At 43.4% G+C, this 24,021-nt stretch overlaps 1 protein-coding gene across 1 annotated transcript in view; it reads right to left on the reverse strand.

Moving 5' to 3' along the window:
• Positions 1 to 17,314, reverse strand: part of LOC128667213 (gastrula zinc finger protein XlCGF28.1-like) — a 28,213-nt gene extending 10,899 nt beyond the window's left edge. Inside the window, exons 1-2 of the mRNA XM_053722152.1 lie at positions 17,230 to 17,314; positions 6,991 to 7,131 (exon numbers count right to left, since the gene is read on the reverse strand). Of these exons, the coding sequence (XP_053578127.1) occupies positions 6,991 to 7,042 (52 nt within the window). The 5' untranslated portion in view covers positions 7,043 to 7,131; positions 17,230 to 17,314. The remainder of the gene's footprint in view (positions 1 to 6,990; positions 7,132 to 17,229) is intronic.
• Between the last annotated feature and the right edge of the window lie 6,707 nt (positions 17,315 to 24,021).

A 24,021-nucleotide genomic window follows, 5' to 3' on the forward strand; every position in this document is an offset into this window, starting at 1 on the left:
GGCCACCCAGATCCCTGGGACCCTTACATATGGCCACCCAGATCCCTGGGACCCTTACATATGGCCACCCAGATCCCTGGGACCCTTACATATGGCCACCCAGATCCCTGGGACCCTTACATATGGCCACCCAGATCCCTGGGAGCCTTACATATGGCCACCCAGATCCCTGGGACCCTTACATATGGCCACCCAGATCCCTGGGACCCTTACATATGGCCACCCAGATCCCTGGGACCCTTACATATGGCCACCCAGATCCCTGGGACCCTTACATATGGCCACCCAGATCCCTGGGACCCTTACATATGGCCACCCAGATCCCTGGGACCCTTACATATGGCCACCCAGATCCCTGGGACCCTTACATATGGCCACCCAGATCCCTGGGACCCTTACATATGGCCACCCAGATCCCTGGGACCCTTACATATGGCCACCCAGATCCCTGGGACCCTTACATATGGCCACCCAGATCCCTGGGACCCTTACATATGGCCACCCAGATCCCTGGGACCCTTACATATGGCCACCCAGATCCCTGGGACCCTTACATATGGCCACCCAGATCCCTGGGACCCTTACATATGGCCACCCAGATCCCTGGGACCCTTACATATGGCCACCCAGATCCCTGGGACCCTTACATATGGCCACCCAGATCCCTGGGACCCTTACATATGGCCACCCAGATCCCTGGGACCCTTACATATGGCCACCCAGATCCCTGGGACCCTTACATATGGCCACCCAGATCCCTGGGACCCTTACATATGGCCACCCAGATCCCTGGGACCCTTACATATGGCCACCCAGATCCCTGGGACCCTTACATATGGCCACCCAGATCCCTGGGACCCTTACATATGGCCACCCAGATCCCTGGGACCCTTACATATGGCCACCCAGATCCCTGGGACCCTTACATATGGCCACCCAGATCCCTGGGACCCTTACATATGGCCACCCAGATCCCTGGGACCCTCACATATGGCCACCTAGATCCCTGGGACCCTTACATATGGCCATCCAGATCCCTGGGACCCTCACATATGGCCACACAGATCCCTGGGACCCTTACATATGGCCACCCAGATCCCTGGGACCCTTACATATGGCCACACAGATCCCTGGGACCCTTACATATGGCCACACAGATCTCTGGGACCCTTACATATGGCCACACAGATCTCTGGGACCCTTACATATGGCCACACAGATCTCTGGGACCCTTACATATGGCCACACAGATCTCTGGGACCCTTACATTTGGTCACCCAGATCCCTGGGACCCTTAAATATGGCCACCCAGATCCTAACCACCCTATTACTGAAAGATTCAAAAAAGTCTCAAAAATATCTGTATCCATCAGTCCCACGGGCTATTTTGCAATAAAATTATTACTATTAAAACATTCTCATTTCTGAGTGCTGTAACCCTCACATCAGGCATATGAAACCTGCACATGAATAACAGTTCTGATGTAGAAATGTAGGTTATAGCTGTAGTAACATGAAATTCTTACCGCCATATTCTGAAGTTTGTGTACAGGTTCTACCCCAATTAAACGGTATTACACACACCCTTGTAATCTGACACTTGCTTCACATTAGCATTTAAAAGGGATGTGCAACTGGGGGGCACAATTACCGTAGCAGGGTTACCATTTTCCATCTTTATTTTTTTTTAATATATTTATTTATTCAATAACAGAGTGAAAGATATACAAGGTTCATAGCTTGCGCCACACAGGGCTATGTAAGAAAATACAACATAACAAAAAAATCAAACCCAACATATTTTCAACTATTTCGCTATGTTATTGTTTTTCCTTTTTTTTCAATAAAAATAAGTATATATCTAGATAGTTTCTGAATTATGTAATACTTCTTACAACACTCAAAAAAAAAAAAACACTAGAGATATTATACTAACAAAGTAGGCTTAAAACAATATACAGTAGGAAGGGAAGGGGGGAGATAGAACAAAAAAACACATAATAAAAATATATATATAATAAGTCCACTCTTCTCCTCCCCCTAGCCTCATCCCTCAATCTCCCCATAAATCTGGAAAATCTCCAGTTAAGAGTGCCATACTAAAATAATCAGATTGCCAAAAGGATAGATTATCTGTTTTTGAACATTACGTCCTATCCAAATTGCTACTGGATCTAGCCCAATTAAACAGTATTACACACACCCTTGTAATCTGACACTTGCTTCACATTAGCATTTAAAAGGGACGTGTAACTGGTGGGCACAATTACCGTAGCAGGGTTACTATTTACCATCTTATTGTTTATCCTTCTATGGCTATAACTCTGTATAGTGGATGTCTTATTTAACCATTTACTGGAGCTGGATAGTGAAGCTCTTTATCTTCATGCAGGGGCCGGGCGCCATCTTGAAAGATAAGCACTCTTGCACCCTGGGACAGAAGTGTTGCTCATTCACAGAACAGTGATTTTGTAGTCTTCTTAAAAAGCCGTATTGTGCACTTCAGTTTAGTGCGCACAGGGGCTGCTATAGTTTATTATTCCAGAGATTTATTTTGTTTTATTATTAGTTTCATAACTTTTAAACTGTGTCATAAAACGGCAAAACTCTATTGTACCAGATTAGCTAAGGTGCAAGGTACATTTATCAAACACCCGCCATCATAATTGTTCTGTCAATAAATGCAATAATACGTGAGTTCCAAGATGGCGGTGCCCAGTATGACAATATGGTGCTTCACCAGGCAGCACCGGTAATGAGTTAAAATAAAAGCTGTTGGCACAGGAGGAAAAAAATACCATGGTGAGTAGCCACTGCTGTAGTTGCACTCAGCAATTTAATGTCCCTTTAAATTTGGGAATTCAAATAAACCCCCCCTTATTTTATTTTTTTTATACTTTTATTTGCAAAAATGTTTCTTGTAAAAGTTATTAGTATTTAAGTGACATATTTTACTAATCATGAAATGTACAGAACATACATCTCTGGGAACTGTATTGCTGAATCCACAGACTGCACTTAGTTACTGTATGAAATATGTACCCCTGGGACCCTTACATATGGCCACCCAGACCCCTGGGACCCTTACATATGGCTACCCAGACCCCTGGGACCCCTACATATGGCTACCCAGACCCCTGGGACCCCTACATATGGCTACCCAGACCCCTGGGACCCTTACATATGGCCACCCAGACCCCTGGGACCCTTACATATGGCCACCCAGACCCCTGGGACCCTTACATATGGCTACCCAGACCCCTGGGACCCTTACATATGGCTACCCATACCCCTGGGACCCTTACATATGGCTACCCATACCCCTGGGACCCTTAAATATGGCCACCCAGACCCCTGGGACCCTTACATATGGCCACACCAGACCCCTGGGACCCTTAAATATGGCCGCCCAGATACCTAGGACCCTTACATATGGCCACCCAGATCCCTGGGACCCTTACATATGGCCACCCAGATCCCTGGGACCCTTACATATGGCCACCCAGATCCCTGGGACCCTTACATATGGCCACCCAGATCCCTGGGACCCTTACATATGGCCACCCAGATCCCTGGGACCCTTACATATGGCCACCCAGATCCCTGGGACCCTTACATTTGGCCACCCAGATCCCTGGGACCCTTACATTTGGCCACCCAGATCCCTGGGACCCTTACATTTGGCCACCCAGATCCCTGGGACCCTTACATTTGGCCACCCAGATCCCTGGGACCCTTACATTTGGCCACCCAGATCCCTGGGACCCTTACATTTGGTCACCCAGATCCCTGGGACCCTTACATTTGGCCACCCAGATCCCTGGGACCCTTACATATGGCCACCCAGATCCCTGGGACCCTTACATATGGCCACCCAGATCCCTGGGACCCTTACATATGGCCACCCAGATCCCTGGGACCCTTACATATGGCCACCCAGATCCCTGGGACCCTTACATATGGCCACCCAGATCCCTGGGACCCTTACATATGGCCACCCAGATCCTAACCACCCTATTACTGAAAGATTCAAAAAAGTCTCAAAAATATCTGTATCCATCAGTCTCAGGGCTATTTTGCAATAAAATTATTACTATTAAAACATTCTCATTCCTGAGTGCTGTAACCCTCACATCAATAGAAATATGGTGTAGTGGCCAAGCGCTAAGACAATCCCTAAGCTAAGTACAAATAGAGGGCCTAACCAACCCCCAAAGGAAAGAACTAGCAATAGAATAATATGTACAGCACCAATAAAGGCTGAGGGATAAATATAAGCACTAAAAAATAGGTGTAGGACTACCAGGGCTAAAATGATAGTTTAATACAAAATGGTAGGTAAAAACAATGGTATAGGTAAAAAGTGGCCAGGGATATAATGACAGATCCCTATAATAAAAGGCTCAAAATTACGTTAATTACTTAACAGTTAAGATCATGGATCCATGAGTTATATGGTGAGAAAATAATATAAACTCCACGTATGGACATAAATAAACAAGTGTGCAAAGTGATTTACAGCATAGGTGAGCAATAAACACACAAGTGTAATAATAAAAATATAAACAGTGTATAAATATACAAGATTAAAAAACAACCCAAAAGTAGCTGAACAGTTCTGCTGATAGCACTGCAGTGCAAAAAATAATCACAAATAAGTGAATACAAATGAGTGAAAAATGTGAAAAATGGTGAAAAAATGGGATGGGGTGACACAGTAATGTGAAAAAATGAAAAAATGAAATGGGTGAAGAATCCAGTGAAAAAACGAAAAATAAAATAAAAAATAAAAATGATGTTCAACAAATGTTAATGAAGATCAAAAAATGTGTTTTGTAATCCAAATAAATAAACAGTTGAATTGAAAATAAAGTCACAAGAAAGAACCTTGGATCCTGAGGGTGAAAGTTCCCAGGTGAATCCTGACAGCGGTCAGCTGCTTATCCAATATCCTAGAAATGTCCCTGTAAAAAAAGGATGAACATAGCGTAATAAGTCCTTAAAATAGTGAAAATCTTAAAATGGTGCTTACCAATAGGTCTACGCGTTTCGGCCCTAAAAAAGGCCTTTATCAAGACTGCTGAATTGGTAAGCTAAGAGGCTTTAAATAACAGTATCACTTAAGTGACCGGATGTAGCTCTAAGGTGAACTTCCGGTTTCGCCATAGGATGAAAAAAGTTTTAAACATGTATAAAATATGTCACTCAGAGATAGTATTGTCCTATATTTTATTCCTAGAATATATATATTTGATTAAAGGTCGCCACTTAAATTAATTGCTTAGATGTGGGTAATAGCCCTCCTGATTGGGTATTGGACGCTGAGATGTCAATTGGCTTTTTAGCAATTATATCTCCTTATGGTATATGATTTATGAGATGACTCATAATCATATACATACACACTGGAGAAGGCATATAAATCACCTCTGATGAAACATATCTCTAACTATTTTAAAGCTGTTCTTTTTATGAAATTGGTATCTTTATTATTTACTTTCTTTTGTCATTTAAACAATCTGTCCCCTTTGCTAAAAAGCCAATTGACATCTCAGCGTCCAATACCCAATCAGGAGGGCTATTACCCACACACCTTTTTTCTAACACCAATAGGATCATAGAATCTGGGCCGTGATGTCACGACCAATCAAATCCCTGCAAAATCATCACCACAAAAGTATAGTTCGATCAAGCCTCAAAATTTAATAACACATCTATAAATTACATCTTCTAACTCAAGTTCACTATTTGAGGCCATTAAAAATATAAGATCATCTATAAAGTTTATCCCCGTGAACCGGAAGTGACATCACGATTATGGGTGCTCAGATACACTGAGCTTAATGACATCTAAGCAATTAATTTAAGTGGCGACCTTTAATCAAATATATATATTCTAGGAATAAAATATAGGACAATACTATCTCTGAGTGACATATTTTATACATGTTTAAAACTTTTTTCATCCTATGGCGAAACCGGAAGTTCACCTTAGAGCTACATCCGGTCACTTAAGTGATACTGTTATTTAAAGCCTCTTAGCTTACCAATTCAGCAGTCTTGATAAAGGCCTTTTTTAGGGCCAAAACGCGTAGACCTATTGGTAAGCACCATTTTAAGATTTTCACTATTTTAAGGACTTGTTACGCTATGTTCATCCTTTTTTTACAGGGACATTTCTAGGATATTGGATAAGCAGCTGACCGCTGTCAGGATTCACCTGGGAACTTTCACCCTCAGGATCCAAGGTTCTTTCTTGTGACTTTATTTTCAATTCAACTGTTTATTTATTTGGATTACAAAACACATTTTTTGATCTTCATTAACATTTGTTGAACATCATTTTTATTTTTTATTTTATTTTATTTTTCGTTTTTTCACTGGATTCTTGACCCATTTCATTTTTTCACATTACTGTGTCACCCCATCCCATTTTTTCACATTTTTCACTCATTTGTATTCACTTATTTGTGATTATTTTTTGCACTGCAGTGCTATCAGCAGAACTGTTCAGCTACTTTTGGGTTGTTTTTTAATCTTGTATATTTATACACTGTTTATATTTTTATTATTACACTTGTGTGTTTATTGCTCACCTATGCTGTAAATCACTTTGCACACTTGTTTATTTATGTCCATACGTGGAGTTTATATTATTTTCTCACCATATAACTCATGGATCCATGATCTTAACTGTTAAGTAATTAACGTAATTTTGAGCCTTTTATTATAGGGATCTGTCATTATATCCCTGGCCACTTTTTACCTATACCATTGTTTTTACCTACCATTTTGTATTAAACTATCATTTTAGCCCTGGTAGTCCTACACCTATTTTTTAGTGCTTATATTTATCCCTCAGCCTTTATTGGCGCTGTACATATTATTCTATTGCTAGTAACCCTCACATCAGTCATATGAAACCTGCACATGAATAACAGTTCTGATGTACAAATCTAGGTTATAGCTGTAGTAACATGAAATTCTTACCTCCATATTCTGAAGTTTGTGTACAGGTTATGTCGTCCATTTGCTTGTTCATCAAGCAACCAGACAGTCTTGGAACTAAAGCAGGATCTTTAGTGGTATATACAGGAAGTATTTTGTGTGGCACGTGTCCATCAAAGTAATCTTAAAAAAAATAAAAAAAATATTTCAATACCAAAATACTACAAAAAGATTAAAGTGATTGTAAAGTTACCTGATCTGCTTAACGTGATTTGTAAGGAGAAAGCAAAATAGGGTAACTTTCATTCATCAATATCTTCTAAATCGCATATTTTTGAAAAACCAACTACTTTTATTTTTTTATACCCTCTGCTGTTCCTACGCCCGCAAAGCCCCGGCTTTTATTGGTTATAATGAAGAATTAACGTTTAACCAATCCTAGCATGCCCCCTTTGGCGTCCATCAAGTCAGTAACAATGCCCACGGTTTCTTTTGCACATGCACTTTCCCCCCACCAAGCAATTCTTAACCGTGGGCGTTGTTACTGACTTGATGGACGCCAATCAGTGCTGACTCATAGGTAACTCCACAGGAGTAAGCACAATGCTATCTATATAGCCGCATGAACTAGCACTGTTTTGGCTGTGAAAAGCTAATAAAATGCACTGAGATAAGAGGTGGCCTTCAAGGAGTTAGAAATCAGCCTATGGGGTCGATTTATTATGCAGCATATGCTGCAGTTTCCCTGCGAGCCTTTTGGCTCGCCGGAAACAAGAGTTAAGAAGCAGCGGTCTTAAGACCGCTGCACCTTAAAGGGACACTGAACCCAATTTTTTTTCTTTTGTGAGTCAGAAAGAGAAGCAATTTTAAGCAACTTTCTAATTTACTCCTATTATCAATTTTTCTTCGTTCTCTTGCTATCTTTATTTGAAAAAGAAGGCATCTAAGTTTTTTGGTTCAGACATCAGCACTTTTTTATTGGTGGATGAATTTATCCACCAATCAGCAAAAACAACCCAGGTTGCTAACCAAAAATGGGCCGGCATCTAAACTTACATTCTTGCATTTCAAATAAAGATAGCAAGAGAATGAAGACATTTTGATAATAGGAATACATTAGAAAGTTGCTTAAAATTTTATGCTCTATCTGAATCATGAAAGAAAAAATGTGGGTTGTGTCCCTTTAACTCGTCTGCCACCTCTGAGGTGGCAGGCAGCAATCATCCCGATTGGATACGATCAGGATGATTGACACCCCCTGCTAGCGGCCGATTAGCCGCCAATGCTTGTGCAATAATAAATGCCAACAGCATATGCTGTCTGCATTTATCGATGTGGGGCAGGCATGATCCTTCATCAGATTTAATATATATATTAATATAGCACACAGAGAAAGTCCAGCACTCACTCACAAGCTCTCAACTAAGATAAAAAGCAACAATGGAAGAGTTAGTTACCGCATCTGGCCAAATGGGAAAAGCCCAGGTACTTTGTCAAGGTCTCTTCCAAAAACCTCTGTGTGCTATATTAATGTATTATTTTTTGTAATTTTCCCTGTTTGGGCCTTGCACCCAGGCCTGTCTGGGGTTAACTGCCTGTGGCTCTGGTGACAGTGCAGCTTCCTGAGAGTGCTGTTTTGCACCCAGGGCTGTGCATGTTACAGGGTCATAGGATGTGTACCCGGTCCGGCCTGAGAGTGCTGACCCCTCCCGTGTTTTGTATATATGTATATATATATATATATATATATATATATATATATATATATATATATATATATATATATACACACAACAATCTTATACATAACGACCATTTGCATTAAATAGATTTGATCTAATATTGGAGTGTAAGCTTCTTGTGTGCCACAGTGTGTAAATATAAATATATATAGATGATAGATACACACATACACAGACACACAATGTGGCACTGGTCTTATATATAAAATGTGTTTGACTTAAATATATTTTGTTTATTATTGGAGTAGAATCTTCTTGCCTATCTAAAACAGAATCCCTACAACCTAAACCCTAGCCCTGACACTATTGGCCCCTAACCCTACAACTTAATTCCAAGCCCTGACACTATTGGCCCCTAACCCTACAACTTAAATCCTAGACCTGTCACTATTGGCCCCTGACCCTACAGCTTAAACCCTAGCCCTGACACTATTGGCCCCATAACCCTACAACTTAAACCCTAGCCCTGACACTATTGGCCCCTAACCCTACAACTTAATCCCAAACCCTGACACCATTGGCCCCATAACCCTACAACTTAAATCCTAGCCCTGACACTATTGGCCCCTAACCCTACAACTTAATTCCAAGCCCTGACACTATTGGCCCCTAACCCTACAACTTAAACCCTAGCCCTGACACTATTGGCCCCTAACCCTACAACTTAATCCCAAGCCCTGACACCATTGGCCCCATAACCCTACAACTTAAATCCTAGCCCTGACACTATTGGCCCCTAACCCTACAACTTAATTCCAAGCCCTGACACTATTGGCCCCTAACCCTACAACTTAAACCCTAGCCCTGACACTATTGGCCCCTAACCCTACAACTTAATCCCAAGCCCTGACACCATTGGCCCCATAACCCTACAACTTAAATCCTAGCCCTGACACTATTGGCCCCTAACCCTACAACTTAAACCCTAGCCCTGTCACTATTGGCCCCTGACCCTACAGCTTAAACCCTAGCCCTGACACTATTGTCCCCTAACCCTACAACTTAAACCCTAGCCCTGACACTATTGGCCCCTAACCCTACAACTTAAACCCTAGCCCTGACACTATTGGCCCCTAACCCTACAACTTAAACCCTAGCCCTGACACTATTGGCCCCTAACCCTACAACTTAAACCCTAGCCCTGACACTATTCGCCCCTAACCCTACAACTTAAAACCTAGCCCCGACACTATTCGCCCCTAACCCTACAACTTAAACCCTAGCCCTGACACTATTCGCCCCTAACCCTACAACTTAACCCTAGCCCTGACACTATTGGCCCCTAACCCTACAACTTAAACCCTAGCCCCGACACTATTCGCCCCTAACCCTACAACTTAAACCCTAGCCCCGACACTATTGGCCCCTAACCCTACAACTTAAACCCTAGCCCTGACACTATTCGCCCCTAACCCTACAACTTAACCCTAGCCCTGACACTATTCGCCCCTAACCCTACAACTTAAACCCTAGCCCCGACACTATTGGCCCCTAACCCTACAACTTAAACCCTAGCCCTGACACTATTGGCCCCTAACCCTACAACTTAAACCCTAGCCCTGACACTATTGGCCCCTAACCCTACAACTTAAACCCTAGCCCCGACACTATTCGCCCCTAACCCTACAACTTAAACCCTAGCCCTGACACTATTGGCCCCTAACCCTACAACTTAAACCCTAGCCCTGACACTATTGGCCCCTAACCCTACAACTTAAACCTTAGCCCTGACACTATTGGCCCCTAACCCTACAACTTAAACCCTAGCCCTGACACTATTGGCCCCTAACCCTACAACTTAAACCTTAGCCCTGACACTATTGGCCCCTAACCCTACAACTTAAACCTTAGCCCTGACACTATTGGCCCCTAACCCTACAACTTAAACCCTAGCCCTGACACTATTGGCCCCTAACCCTACAACTTAAACCCTTGCCCTGGCACACTATTGGCCCCTAACCCTACAACTTAAACCCTAGTCCTCTACTATTGGCCCCTAACCCTACAACTTAATCCCAAGCCATGCCACTATTGGCCCCTAACCCTACAACTTAAACCCTTGCCCTGGCACACTATTGGCCCCTAACCCTACAACTTAAACCCTAGCCCTGACACTATTGGCCCCATAACCCTACAACTTAAACCCTAGTCCTCTACTATTGGCCCCTAACCCTACAACTTAACCCTAGCCCTGACACTATTGTCCCCTAATCCTACAAGTTAAATCCCAGCCCTGGCACACTATTGGCCCCTAACCCTACAACTTAATTCCAAGCCCTGTCACTATTGGCCCCTAACCCTACAACTTAAACCCTAGCCCTACAACTTAAACCCTAGCCCTGACACTATTGGCCCCATAACCCCACAACTTAAACCCTAGCCCCGACACTATTCGCCCCCTAACCCTACAACTTAATCCCAAACCCTGCCACTATTTGCCCCTAACCCTACAACTTAAATCCTAGCCCTGGCACACTATTGGCCCTTAACCCTACAACTTAAACCCTAGCCCTGACACTATTAGCCCCTAACCCTAGCCCTGACACTATTGGCCCCATAACCCCACAACTTAAACCCTAGCCCCGACACTATTCGCCCCCTAACCCTACAACTTAATCCCAAACCCTGCCACTATTTGCCCCTAACCCTACAACTTAAATCCTAGCCCTGTCACTATTGGCCCCTAACCCTACAACTTAAACCCTAGCCCTGACACTATTAGCCCCTAACCCTAGCCCTGACACTATTGGCCCCTATCCCTACAACTTAACCCTAACCCTACAACTTAAACCCTAGCCCTGTCACTATTGGCCCCTAACCCTAGCCCTGACACTATTGGCCCCTATCCCTACAACTTAACCCTAACCCTACAACTTAAATCCTAGCCCTGTCACTATTGGCCCCTAACCCTACAACTTAACCCTAACCCTACAACTTAAATCCTAGCCCTGTCACTATTGGCCCCTAACCCTACAACTTAAACCCTAGCCCTGACACTATTAGCCCCTAACCCTACAACTTAAACCCTAGCCCTGACACTATTGGCACCTAACCCTACAACTTAAACCCTAGTCCTCTACTATTGGCCCCTAACCCTACAACTTAAACCCTAGTCCTCTACTATTGGCCCCTAACCCTACAACTTAACCCTAGCCCTGACACTATTGGCCCCTAACCCTACAACTTAAATCCTAGCCCTGTCACTATTGGCCCCTAACCCTACAACTTAAACCCTAGCCCTGACACTATTAGCCCCTAACCCTAGCCCTGACACTATTAGCCCCTAACCCTAGCCCTGACACTATTGGCCCCTATCCCTACAACTTAACCCTAACCCTACAACTTAAACCCTAGCCCTGACACTATTGGCCCCTATCCCTACAACCTAACCCTACAACTTAAACCCTAGCCCTGACACTATTGGCACCAAACCCTACAACTTAAACCCTAGTCCTCTACTATTGGCCCCTAACCCTACAACTTAACCCTAGCCCTGACACTATTGGCCCCTAACCCTACAACTTAAACCCTAGCCCTGACACTATTAGCCCCTAACCCTAGCCCTGACACTATTAGCCCCTAACCCTAGCCCTGACACTATTGGCCCCTATCCCTACAACTTAACCCTAACCCTACAACTTAAACCCTAGCCCTGTCACTATTGGCCCCTAACCCTAGCCCTGACACTATTGGCCCCTATCCCTACAACTTAACCCTAACCCTACAACTTAAATCCTAGCCCTGTCACTATTGGCCCCTAACCCTACAACTTAACCCTAACCCTACAACTTAAATCCTAGCCCTGTCACTATTGGCCCCTAACCCTACAACTTAAACCCTAGCCCTGACACTATTAGCCCCTAACCCTACAACTTAAACCCTAGCCCTGACACTATTGGCACCTAACCCTACAACTTAAACCCTAGTCCTCTACTATTGGCCCCTAACCCTACAACTTAACCCTAGCCCTGGCACTATTTGCCCCTAACCCTACAACTTAAATCCTAGCCCTGGCACACTATTGGCCCCTAACCCTACAACTTAAACCCTAGCCCTGACACTATTAGCCCCTAACCCTAGCCCTGACACTATTAGCCCCTAACCCTAGCCCTGACACTATTGGCCCCTATCCCTACAACTTAACCCTAACCCTACAACTTAAACCCTAGCCCTGACACTATTGGCCCCTATCCCTACAACCTAACCCTACAACTTAAACCCTAGCCCTGACACTATTGGCACCAAACCCTAGCCCTGACACTATTAGCCCCTAACCCTAGCCCTGACACTATTGGCCCCTATCCCTACAACTTAACCCTAACCCTACAACTTAAATCCTAGCCCTGTCACTATTGGCCCCTAACCCTACAACTTAACCCTAACCCTACAACTTAAATCCTAGCCCTGTCACTATTGGCCCCTAACCCTACAACTTAAACCCTAGCCCTGACACTATTAGCCCCTAACCCTACAACTTAAACCCTAGCCCTGACACTATTAGCCCCTAACCCTACAACTTAAACCCTAGCCCTGACACTATTGGCACCTAACCCTACAACTTAAACCCTAGTCCTCTACTATTGGCCCCTAACCCTACAACTTAAACCCTAGTCCTCTACTATTGGCCCCTAACCCTACAACTTAACCCTAGCCCTGACACTATTGGCCCCTAACCCTACAACTTAAATCCTAGCCCTGTCACTATTGGCCCCTAACCCTACAACTTAAACCCTAGCCCTGACACTATTAGCCCCTAACCCTAGCCCTGACACTATTAGCCCCTAACCCTAGCCCTGACACTATTGGCCCCTATCCCTACAACTTAACCCTAACCCTACAACTTAAACCCTAGCCCTGACACTATTGGCCCCTATCCCTACAACCTAACCCTACAACTTAAACCCTAGCCCTGACACTATTGGCACCAAACCCTACAACTTAAACCCTAGTCCTCTACTATTGGCCCCTAACCCTACAACTTAACCCTAGCCCTGACACTATTGGCCCCTAACCCTACAACTTAAACCCTAGCCCTGACACTATTAGCCCCTAACCCTAGCCCTGACACTATTAGCCCCTAACCCTAGCCCTGACACTATTGGCCCCTATCCCTACAACTTAACCCTAACCCTACAACTTAAACCCTAGCCCTGTCACTATTGGCCCCTAACCCTAGCCCTGACACTATTGGCCCCTAACCCTACAACTTAAACCCTAGCCCTGACACTATTCGCCCCTAACCCTACAACTTAACCCTAGCCCTGACACTATTCGCCCCTAACCCTACAACTTAAACCCTAGCCCCGACACTATTGGCCCCTAACCCTACAACTTAAACCCTAGCCCTGACACTATTGGCCCCTAACCCTACAACTTAAACCCTAGCCCTGACACTATTGGCCCCTAACCCTACAACTTAAACCCTAGCCCTGACACTATTGGCCCCTAACCCTACAACTTAAACCCTAGCCCCGACACTATTCGCCCCTAACCCTACAACTTAAACCCTAGCCCTGACACTATTGGCCCCTAACCCTACAACTTAAACCCTAGCCCTGACACTATTGGCCCCTAACCCTACAACTTAAACCTTAGCCCTGACACTATTGGCCCCTAACCCTACAACTTAAACCCTAGCCCTGACACTATTGGCCCCTAACCCTACAACTTAAACCTTAGCCCTGACACTATTGGCCCCTAACCCTACAACTTAAACCTTAGCCCTGACACTATTGGCCCCTAACCCTACAACTTAAACCCTAGCCCTGACACTATTGGCCCCTAACCCTACAACTTAAACCCTTGCCCTGGCACACTATTGGCCCCTAACCCTACAACTTAAACCCTAGTCCTCTACTATTGGCCCCTAACCCTACAACTTAATCCCAAGCCATGCCACTATTGGCCCCTAACCCTACAACTTAAACCCTTGCCCTGGCACACTATTGGCCCCTAACCCTACAACTTAAACCCTAGCCCTGACACTATTGGCCCCATAACCCTACAACTTAAACCCTAGTCCTCTACTATTGGCCCCTAACCCTACAACTTAACCCTAGCCCTGACACTATTGTCCCCTAATCCTACAAGTTAAATCCCAGCCCTGGCACACTATTGGCCCCTAACCCTACAACTTAATTCCAAGCCCTGTCACTATTGGCCCCTAACCCTACAACTTAAACCCTAGCCCTACAACTTAAACCCTAGCCCTGACACTATTGGCCCCATAACCCCACAACTTAAACCCTAGCCCCGACACTATTCGCCCCCTAACCCTACAACTTAATCCCAAACCCTGCCACTATTTGCCCCTAACCCTACAACTTAAATCCTAGCCCTGGCACACTATTGGCCCTTAACCCTACAACTTAAACCCTAGCCCTGACACTATTAGCCCCTAACCCTAGCCCTGACACTATTGGCCCCATAACCCCACAACTTAAACCCTAGCCCCGACACTATTCGCCCCCTAACCCTACAACTTAATCCCAAACCCTGCCACTATTTGCCCCTAACCCTACAACTTAAATCCTAGCCCTGTCACTATTGGCCCCTAACCCTACAACTTAAACCCTAGCCCTGACACTATTAGCCCCTAACCCTAGCCCTGACACTATTGGCCCCTATCCCTACAACTTAACCCTAACCCTACAACTTAAACCCTAGCCCTGTCACTATTGGCCCCTAACCCTAGCCCTGACACTATTGGCCCCTATCCCTACAACTTAACCCTAACCCTACAACTTAAATCCTAGCCCTGTCACTATTGGCCCCTAACCCTACAACTTAACCCTAACCCTACAACTTAAATCCTAGCCCTGTCACTATTGGCCCCTAACCCTACAACTTAAACCCTAGCCCTGACACTATTAGCCCCTAACCCTACAACTTAAACCCTAGCCCTGACACTATTGGCACCTAACCCTACAACTTAAACCCTAGTCCTCTACTATTGGCCCCTAACCCTACAACTTAACCCTAGCCCTGACACTATTGGCCCCTAACCCTACAACTTAAATCCTAGCCCTGTCACTATTGGCCCCTAACCCTACAACTTAAACCCTAGCCCTGACACTATTAGCCCCTAACCCTAGCCCTGACACTATTAGCCCCTAACCCTAGCCCTGACACTATTGGCCCCTATCCCTACAACTTAACCCTAACCCTACAACTTAAACCCTAGCCCTGACACTATTGGCCCCTATCCCTACAACCTAACCCTACAACTTAAACCCTAGCCCTGACACTATTGGCACCAAACCCTACAACTTAAACCCTAGTCCTCTACTATTGGCCCCTAACCCTACAACTTAACCCTAGCCCTGACACTATTGGCCCCTAACCCTACAACTTAAACCCTAGCCCTGACACTATTAGCCCCTAACCCTAGCCCTGACACTATTAGCCCCTAACCCTAGCCCTGACACTATTGGCCCCTATCCCTACAACTTAACCCTAACCCTACAACTTAAACCCTAGCCCTGTCACTATTGGCCCCTAACCCTAGCCCTGACACTATTGGCCCCTATCCCTACAACTTAACCCTAACCCTACAACTTAAATCCTAGCCCTGTCACTATTGGCCCCTAACCCTACAACTTAAATCCTAGCCCTGTCACAATTGGCCCCTAACCCTACAACTTAAACCCTAGCCCTGACACTATTAGCCCCTAACCCTACAACTTAAACCCTAGCCCTGACACTATTGGCACCTAACCCTACAACTTAAACCCTAGTCCTCTACTATTGGCCCCTAACCCTACAACTTAAACCCTAGTCCTCTACTATTGGCCCCTAACCCTACAACTTAACCCTAGCCCTGGCACTATTTGCCCCTAACCCTACAACTTAAATCCTAGCCCTGGCACACTATTGGCCCCTAACCCTACAACTTAAACCCTAGCCCTGACACTATTAGCCCCTAACCCTAGCCCTGACACTATTAGCCCCTAACCCTAGCCCTAGCCCTGACACTATTGGCCCCTATCCCTACAACTTAACCCTAACCCTACAACTTAAACCCTAGCCCTGACACTATTGGCCCCTATCCCTACAACCTAACCCTACAACTTAAACCCTAGCCCTGACACTATTGGCACCAAACCCTACAACTTAAACCCTAGTCCTCTACTATTGGCCCCTAACCCTACAACTTAACCCTAGCCCTGACACAATTGGCCCCTAACCCTACAACTTAAACCCTAGCCCTGACACTATTGGCACCAAACCCTACAACTTAAACCCTAGTCCTCTACTATTGGCCCCTAACCCTACAACTTAACCCTAGCCCTGACACTATTGGCCCCTAACCCTACAACTTAAACCCTAGCCCTGACACTATTGGCCCTTAAACAACAAAAACTAAACCCACAATCCCCACACACAGCAGACTACCCTAAAACCTCAAATAAAAAGGTTATCTATAAACTATTCGCCTCAGCTAACATAGGCTTGTTGTGCTACAGTGCAAAAAAAACTATTAGACGCATCCAATAAGAGCAGGTCACACAAATACACGCTTATTCACCCCAGCACTCACCTACACTACCACTCAGATCTCCTGCGTCGCCGGCTTATGACGTCCTTACTACAGGCTTACCGGAAGTAAGGTTCTCAACTAGGAAGTAACCTGGCGCCTAAGTACAACATGCTACCGCGGCAGTGTCATTGCCCCCGGGTAACAAAGTGGCGTATACTAGACCCCATACTACAGTAGCGCCGCTCCCTGTACAAGGCGCGTCCGCTAGCGTAACAAGAGGGCATTACCCAAACAAACATGGCGGAAAGAGAATCTTAAGCAATTGACGTCACGTTATATGCGACCTCTTTACGTATGTATCTGCCACTAGGGGCGCTGTACACGTGTTTGTATATATGGATATTGGTCATTGCTTGTGATGGTGCAAGAGGAGACCTCAAGTAATATGTACAGTGCTATCTGCCAGGTGTCCTGTATGCAACTGGATAGTCCAGTATAATCTTCACAAACATATTGTACACTTAAATGTCCAGTTCATGAGTATTAAATGTATATTGTGTCCTATGGCTTGATTGATGCACTCTAAAAATGAAACAGAAAAAAGTGGGGGACAGTCAAGGGGGTCAAATCTCTATAGTTTACATGTGTTACTGGCAAAGAAGTACAATTAATTGACTTGTATGTTACTGGCAGCCAAGGGGTAGAATGACTGCCTACTTGTGAAAAACAAACCTGGTAGGATAAAGAGTGGGGTATAATGCAGAGCTTTGGTGGGGTGTGTGTGTGTGTTTGGGGGGCTGGGTATTGGCCATCAATCAGCAAATGCTACCCAGGTTCTGAACCAAAAATGGTCCGGCTCCTAAGCTTACATTCCTGCTTTTCAAATAAAGCACTCAGCCACTGTAAGTTTTTAGCTCGTTGTTAGTGGCTAGAATCCAATATGCAGATATCAGCACACCCTTACAAAACACCTTCTTCAGTAAGAGCCCACTATAAGACAGGATCTCTGGATAAAGTTATAAGCATGGGGACAGAGAGGAAGCATAGTAAGTGGTAGCCAACATCAAGTTAGGAGGACAGACCAACGGAAGGAGAATCCAAACTCAGGTCAGGAGGAAGTCAAGGGACAAGCCATAAAATCAGTGCACATCACACGTGACTTCCAAATCACGTGGCACCAGTATAGAGTCATGCACAGTATAAAATGTGTGCTGCTCTATACGTCTGGAACAGAGTTTCCTATTGTCTAATAAATTCCTAATTCTTCCGGTCTAGAACACTAATCATGTCTGGGTCTGGTCAGTGTTATGTACAACAGCACAGTTATCAATATAATGGTTTAATTAACTGCAAAAGGGTTAAACACACAGTAAAAGTGCTGCTAGGCACCCGCAGAGCACTGATGGTCCAGAGAAGAAACTGCCACTAATACAGTCAGCAGCGCTAGTTGCACATCTAAATCGTGTGCCTAGCGCTGCTGATTGGATCAGCCACACTGTGTTGTGGCAGGAAGGAGTTTGCACATGCGTGCTCTCCCGCGCCTGTGCACCCACTTTCTCAAGAGCACATGCACAGGACTTGTAATAAATTGCTACACTCAACACTAGCGAAATCACTGATAAGGGGGCGGATTGGAGCTCCGTGAACTGGGCTAAAAGTAAGCGATAAGTAAAGTTTGAAAATGCATTAGAAATACTTGTTTTACGTTAATGCTTTATTTTATGCACAATCACTATTTACAATTAGATAACTGTCTCCCTCCAATAACTAATTACTGTCATTAGCTTATAGGGGCATGAAACATCTTTTTTTTTTCATGATTCAGATAGAGCATGTGATTTTAAACAACTTTCTAATTTACTTCTATCATCACATGTTTTTCATTCTCTTGGTATCTTTTGTTGAAAAGCAGAGAACAAGCAGGTGTTTAGAGCACTATATGGCAGCAGTTTTGCAAGAATGAGCACTAGATGGCAGCACTATTTCCTGTCACATAGTGTTCCAGACACCTACCTAGGTATTGCTTCAATTAACAGAAGTTAATTGGAATCATATCCCTTTAATAGTACCTGGGTAAGGGTGAGTGGTCATTCAATTGAAGCATGTGTTTAATTTTATGTCCCTTTAAAGGGACACTGAACCCAAATGTTTTATTTCGTGATTAAGTCAGAGCAGCAATTTTAAGTAACTTTCTAATTTACTCCTATTATCAATTTTTCTTTGTTGTCTTGCTATCTTTATTTGAAAAATAAGGCATCTAAGCTATTTTTTTGTTCAGTACACTGGACAGAGCTTGTTTATTGGTGGGTGAATTTATCCACCAATCAGCAAGAACAACCAAGGTTGTTCATCAAAAATGGGCCGGCATCTAAACTTACATTCTTGCATTTCAAATAAAGATACCAAGAGAATGAAGAAAATTCGATAATAGGAGTAAATTGACTCACCAGATGTGTTCAGCTAGCTCGCTGTAGTATATAGTTGTTGTGCAGCTGACTTTAACTATGTGTTTAACCAATTTAAATGAATTAAACACATAGGCTTCGCTCAAAATCCTTTAGAAAAATATATCTTATGGTTTTTCTACAAATGTTACCATTAAAGGGACATTAAACACTAAATACATGCTAGATAGAATGATGCATTCAAAGAAAAGATTAGTCCATGACTAACATGTAGATGTATTTTTTAAAGTTTCATTAGTTGTTTAAAAAATGACAAAATAAGTGTAAAGTTTTAGTGTCTATAAAACACTGGGAGCTGCCATGTTGTAACTTGTGTTACCTTCTCTGCTGTGGCCAATTAGGGACCGTTATAAATAGGTCACTAGAGTGTGCAGCCAATGGTTGTGCTGGATTTAACAGTGTTCTGCACTTCCATTTCTAACAGGAACTGGAAAGCTCACAATTTCAGAATGGAATTACAGGCAAAGAGGACAAAATAAATAATGAAAGTATATTGCAGAGTTGTTTTATATATACAATTTATCATTTTATATTACCATCTCAAAGTGTTTAATGTCCCTTTAACCCCTTAATGACCGCAGCACTTTTCCATTTTCTGTCCGTTTGGGACCAAGGCTATTTTTACATTTTTGCGGTGTTTGTGTTTAGCTGTAATTTTCCTCTTACTCATTTACTGTACCCACACATATTATATACCGTTTTTCTCGCCATTAAATGGACTTTCAAAAGATACCATTATTTTCATCATATCTTATAATTTACTATAAAAAAATTATAAAATATGAGGAAAAATTGAAAAAAAAAACACTTTTTTTAACTTTGACCCCCAAAATCTGTTACACATCTACAACCACCAAAAAACACCCATGCTAAATAGTTTCTAAATTTTGTCCTGAGTTTAGAAATACCCAATGTTTACATCTTCTTTGCTTTTTTTGTAACTTATAGGGCCATAAATACAAGTAGTACTTTGCTATTTGCAAACCACTTTTTTTTCAAAATTAGCGCTAGTTACATTGGAACACTGATATCTTTCAGGAATCCCTGAATATCCCTTAACATGTATATATTTTTTTTTAGTAGACAACCCAAAGTATTGATCTAGGCCAATTTTGGTATATTTCATGCCACCATTTCACCGCCAAATGCGATCAAATAAAAAAAATCGTTCACTTTTTCACAATTTTTTTCACAAACTTTAGGTTTCTCACTGAAATTATTTACAAATAGTTTGTGCAATTATGGCACAAATGGTTGTAAATTCTTCTCTGTGATCCCCTTTGTTCAGAAATAGCAGACTTATATGGCTTTGGTGTTGCTTTTTGGTAATTAGAAGGCCGCAAAATGCCACTGCGCACCACAAGTGTATTATGCCCAGCAGTGAAGGGGTTAATTAGGGAGCATGTAGGGAGCTTGTAGGGTTAATTTTAGCTTTAGTGTAGTGTAGTAGACAACCCCAAGTATTGATCTAGGCCCATTTTGGTATATTTCATGCCACCATTTCACCGCCAAATGCGATCAAATTAAAAAAAACGTAAAATGTTTCACAATTTTAGGTTTCTCACTGAAATCATTTACAAACAGCTTGTGCAGTTATGGCACAAATGGTTGTAAATGCTTCTCTGGGATCCCCTTTGTTCAGAAATAGCAGACATATATGGCTTTGGCGTTGCTTTTTGGTATTTAGAAGGCCGCTAAATGCCGCTGCGCATCACACGTGTATTATGGCTAGCAGTGAAGGGGTTAATTAGGTAGCTTGTAGGGAGCTTGCAGGGTTAATATTAGATTTAGTGTAGAGCTCAGCCTCCCACCTAAAACATCAGACCCCCTGATCCCTCCCAAACAGCTCTCTTCCCTCCCCCACCCCACAATTGTCCCCGCCATCTTAAGTACTGGCAGAAAGTCTGCCAGTACTAAAATAAAAGCTATATATATTTTTTTTTAATGATTTTTTTAAGCATATTTACATATGCTGCTGTGTACTATCCCCCCTTAGCCCCCAACCTCACTGATCCCCCCCCCCAAACAGCTCTATCCCCTCCCACTCTAACTTAATGGGCGCCATCTTGGGTACTGGCAGCTGTCTGCCAGTACCCAGTTTAGAAGAAAAAAATGGTTTGTTTTTTTAATTTGTTGAAATTTTCTGTAGTGTAGCTTCCCCACACACAAACCAACCCCCCCACCCCTCCACGATCGCTTTTTGTGCTTTTGCACAAACATGATTAGGCAGGTTTTATGAAATGATTATGAAATGCTTTTCCGTAGTGTAGCGGTTCCCACCCGCTCCCGCCCCGTGCACGCGCCCGCCCGCCACCCTCCGTGCACGCGCGCGCGCCCGTGCGCGCCCCTGACGGTCACGCCCCCGATCCCGCCCCCCCGTGACATCACGCGGCACACCGATGGCCGCCCACCCGCCTCCCAATTCGGCTCCCACCCACCAACGATACCGGCCATCGATGTCCGGTGCAGAGAGGGCCACAGAGTGGCTCTCTCTGCATCGGATGGCCATGTGAGGTTATTGCAGGATGCCTCCATATCGAGGCATCACTGCAATAACCGGAAAGCAGCTGGAAGCGAGCAGGATCGCTTCCAGCTGCTTTCCACACCGAGGACGTGCAGGGTACGTCCTCAGGCGTTAACTGCCTTTTTTTTGAGGACGTACCCTGCACGTCCTCGGTCATTAAGGGGTTAAAGATTGCGGGGGTAGCTGTAGATAAATAATTTGACAAGCTTTCCTAAGAATTGTTATATGCAAGTAATAGTTCAATAATACAATACTTATAAAACATTAGATTTTCTTTTTTTTACGTCTGAAATCAAAGTCGTTTTTATATTATTATTTTACACAAAGTTCTTATTTTTAAAGAAACATTAAAGTTAAAATTAAACTTTCATGATTCAGATAGAGCAGCAATTTAAAACACATTTCCAATTTATTTTCATGATCAATTTGTGCTCAGTCTTTATTTCAGACATCCCAACCTGAAAGAACTCATTTCAGGGAGGTGCCCCCCTCAACCGTGGCCCCCCTTCCAACCGTTCCCCCCTGTCCCAATTCAGAATTCCTCAGCGCTCTGATTATGAAATAGTTAAAAATGTTATCATAAAGAGTATGTGGAGGGGGGGGGGGAGGGAAACACCCATCTAAAGACAAGATGAACCTTGCATGTATAAATATCTGTATAACCATTTTATAGCTATAAAGTATGGGAGTCTGGCACAATGTACAGCATGGCAGTCGGCACAATATACAGCATGGGAGTCTGCACAATATATAGCATGGGAGTCTGCACAATATACAGCATGGGAGTCTGCACAATATACAGCATGGGAGACTGCACAATATACAGCATGGCAGTCTGGCACAATATACAGTAGGGCTGCAACTAACTTATTCGGCCGATTATTTTTTCGATTATTCGACTAATCGGATAAAAAATAAATATTTTTTTCCTATATTTAAAGTAAAATCCGCATACTGAGTGTTATAAATATACACTTCAGACTAAAACTTTACAACTTTACATTAACAGAACTGTTGGTCCATTTTTTTAAGCAGCAGAACACATTTTTATAATTAAGCAAAACAAAACCACAATCTGTTTGAAAAGAGGTAGAACTAGTAATAGGTAGACTACCACTGTTTATAACATTCTGTTATTCACTCTTTCAGAAATTTTGCATTTAAATGCAAAATTGTCCACATGCTCCTGGCTGAGGCTAGCTCTCTTTTGCAGCTATTTTGCCTGCAGCAGAGAAGAGGCACTCAGATGGTGTTGAGGTGCCTGAGATGCATAAGTAGGGTTTTGCCAATTTCACCAAGGTGGGCTATTTATCTTTGTTAGCTCTCCACCAATGCAAGGGGCCTCTTAATGAAGTAAGCCTGTACTTCATTCTGACATAAAAATATCTTGATTATCTATATTCAATGGTAAACAAACAGCTATAAGGTTAGGGGGGGAAACATATAGTCCCCTCTTAAAATAACAGATATATACTTACAGAGGTTGAATTTGGTACATATTACAATTAATTAAAAAATATTATAAAAACAAAGGCAAAATTGCTAAAGACTATATATCAGTAACAGGAAACAGCCTTACACATTTATCTATAGAGTACTTATAATCAGCAATATCAAGTGATCCACTAAAATTGTGTAAACAGGTAATAGCGACAGCAATTCATACAACAAATGCCATCAATCTAGGGCATGGTGTAAATAACAAGCTCGGCACTATCAAAGCATAGACCCAAATCACCTGATTTAATATAAACAATCAAAATGACACCTATTGTATTTATGGGTTGCACATAAGACAGGAGTGGTTGTAAACTTAAAAAGAAACGTATAGTGTCTGGCACTGCATGGCAGTCTGGCACAATA

Source organism: Bombina bombina, chromosome 7 (genome assembly GCF_027579735.1).
Source record: "Bombina bombina isolate aBomBom1 chromosome 7, aBomBom1.pri, whole genome shotgun sequence".
In the NCBI taxonomy this organism is placed as follows: Eukaryota; Metazoa; Chordata; class Amphibia; order Anura; family Bombinatoridae; genus Bombina; species Bombina bombina.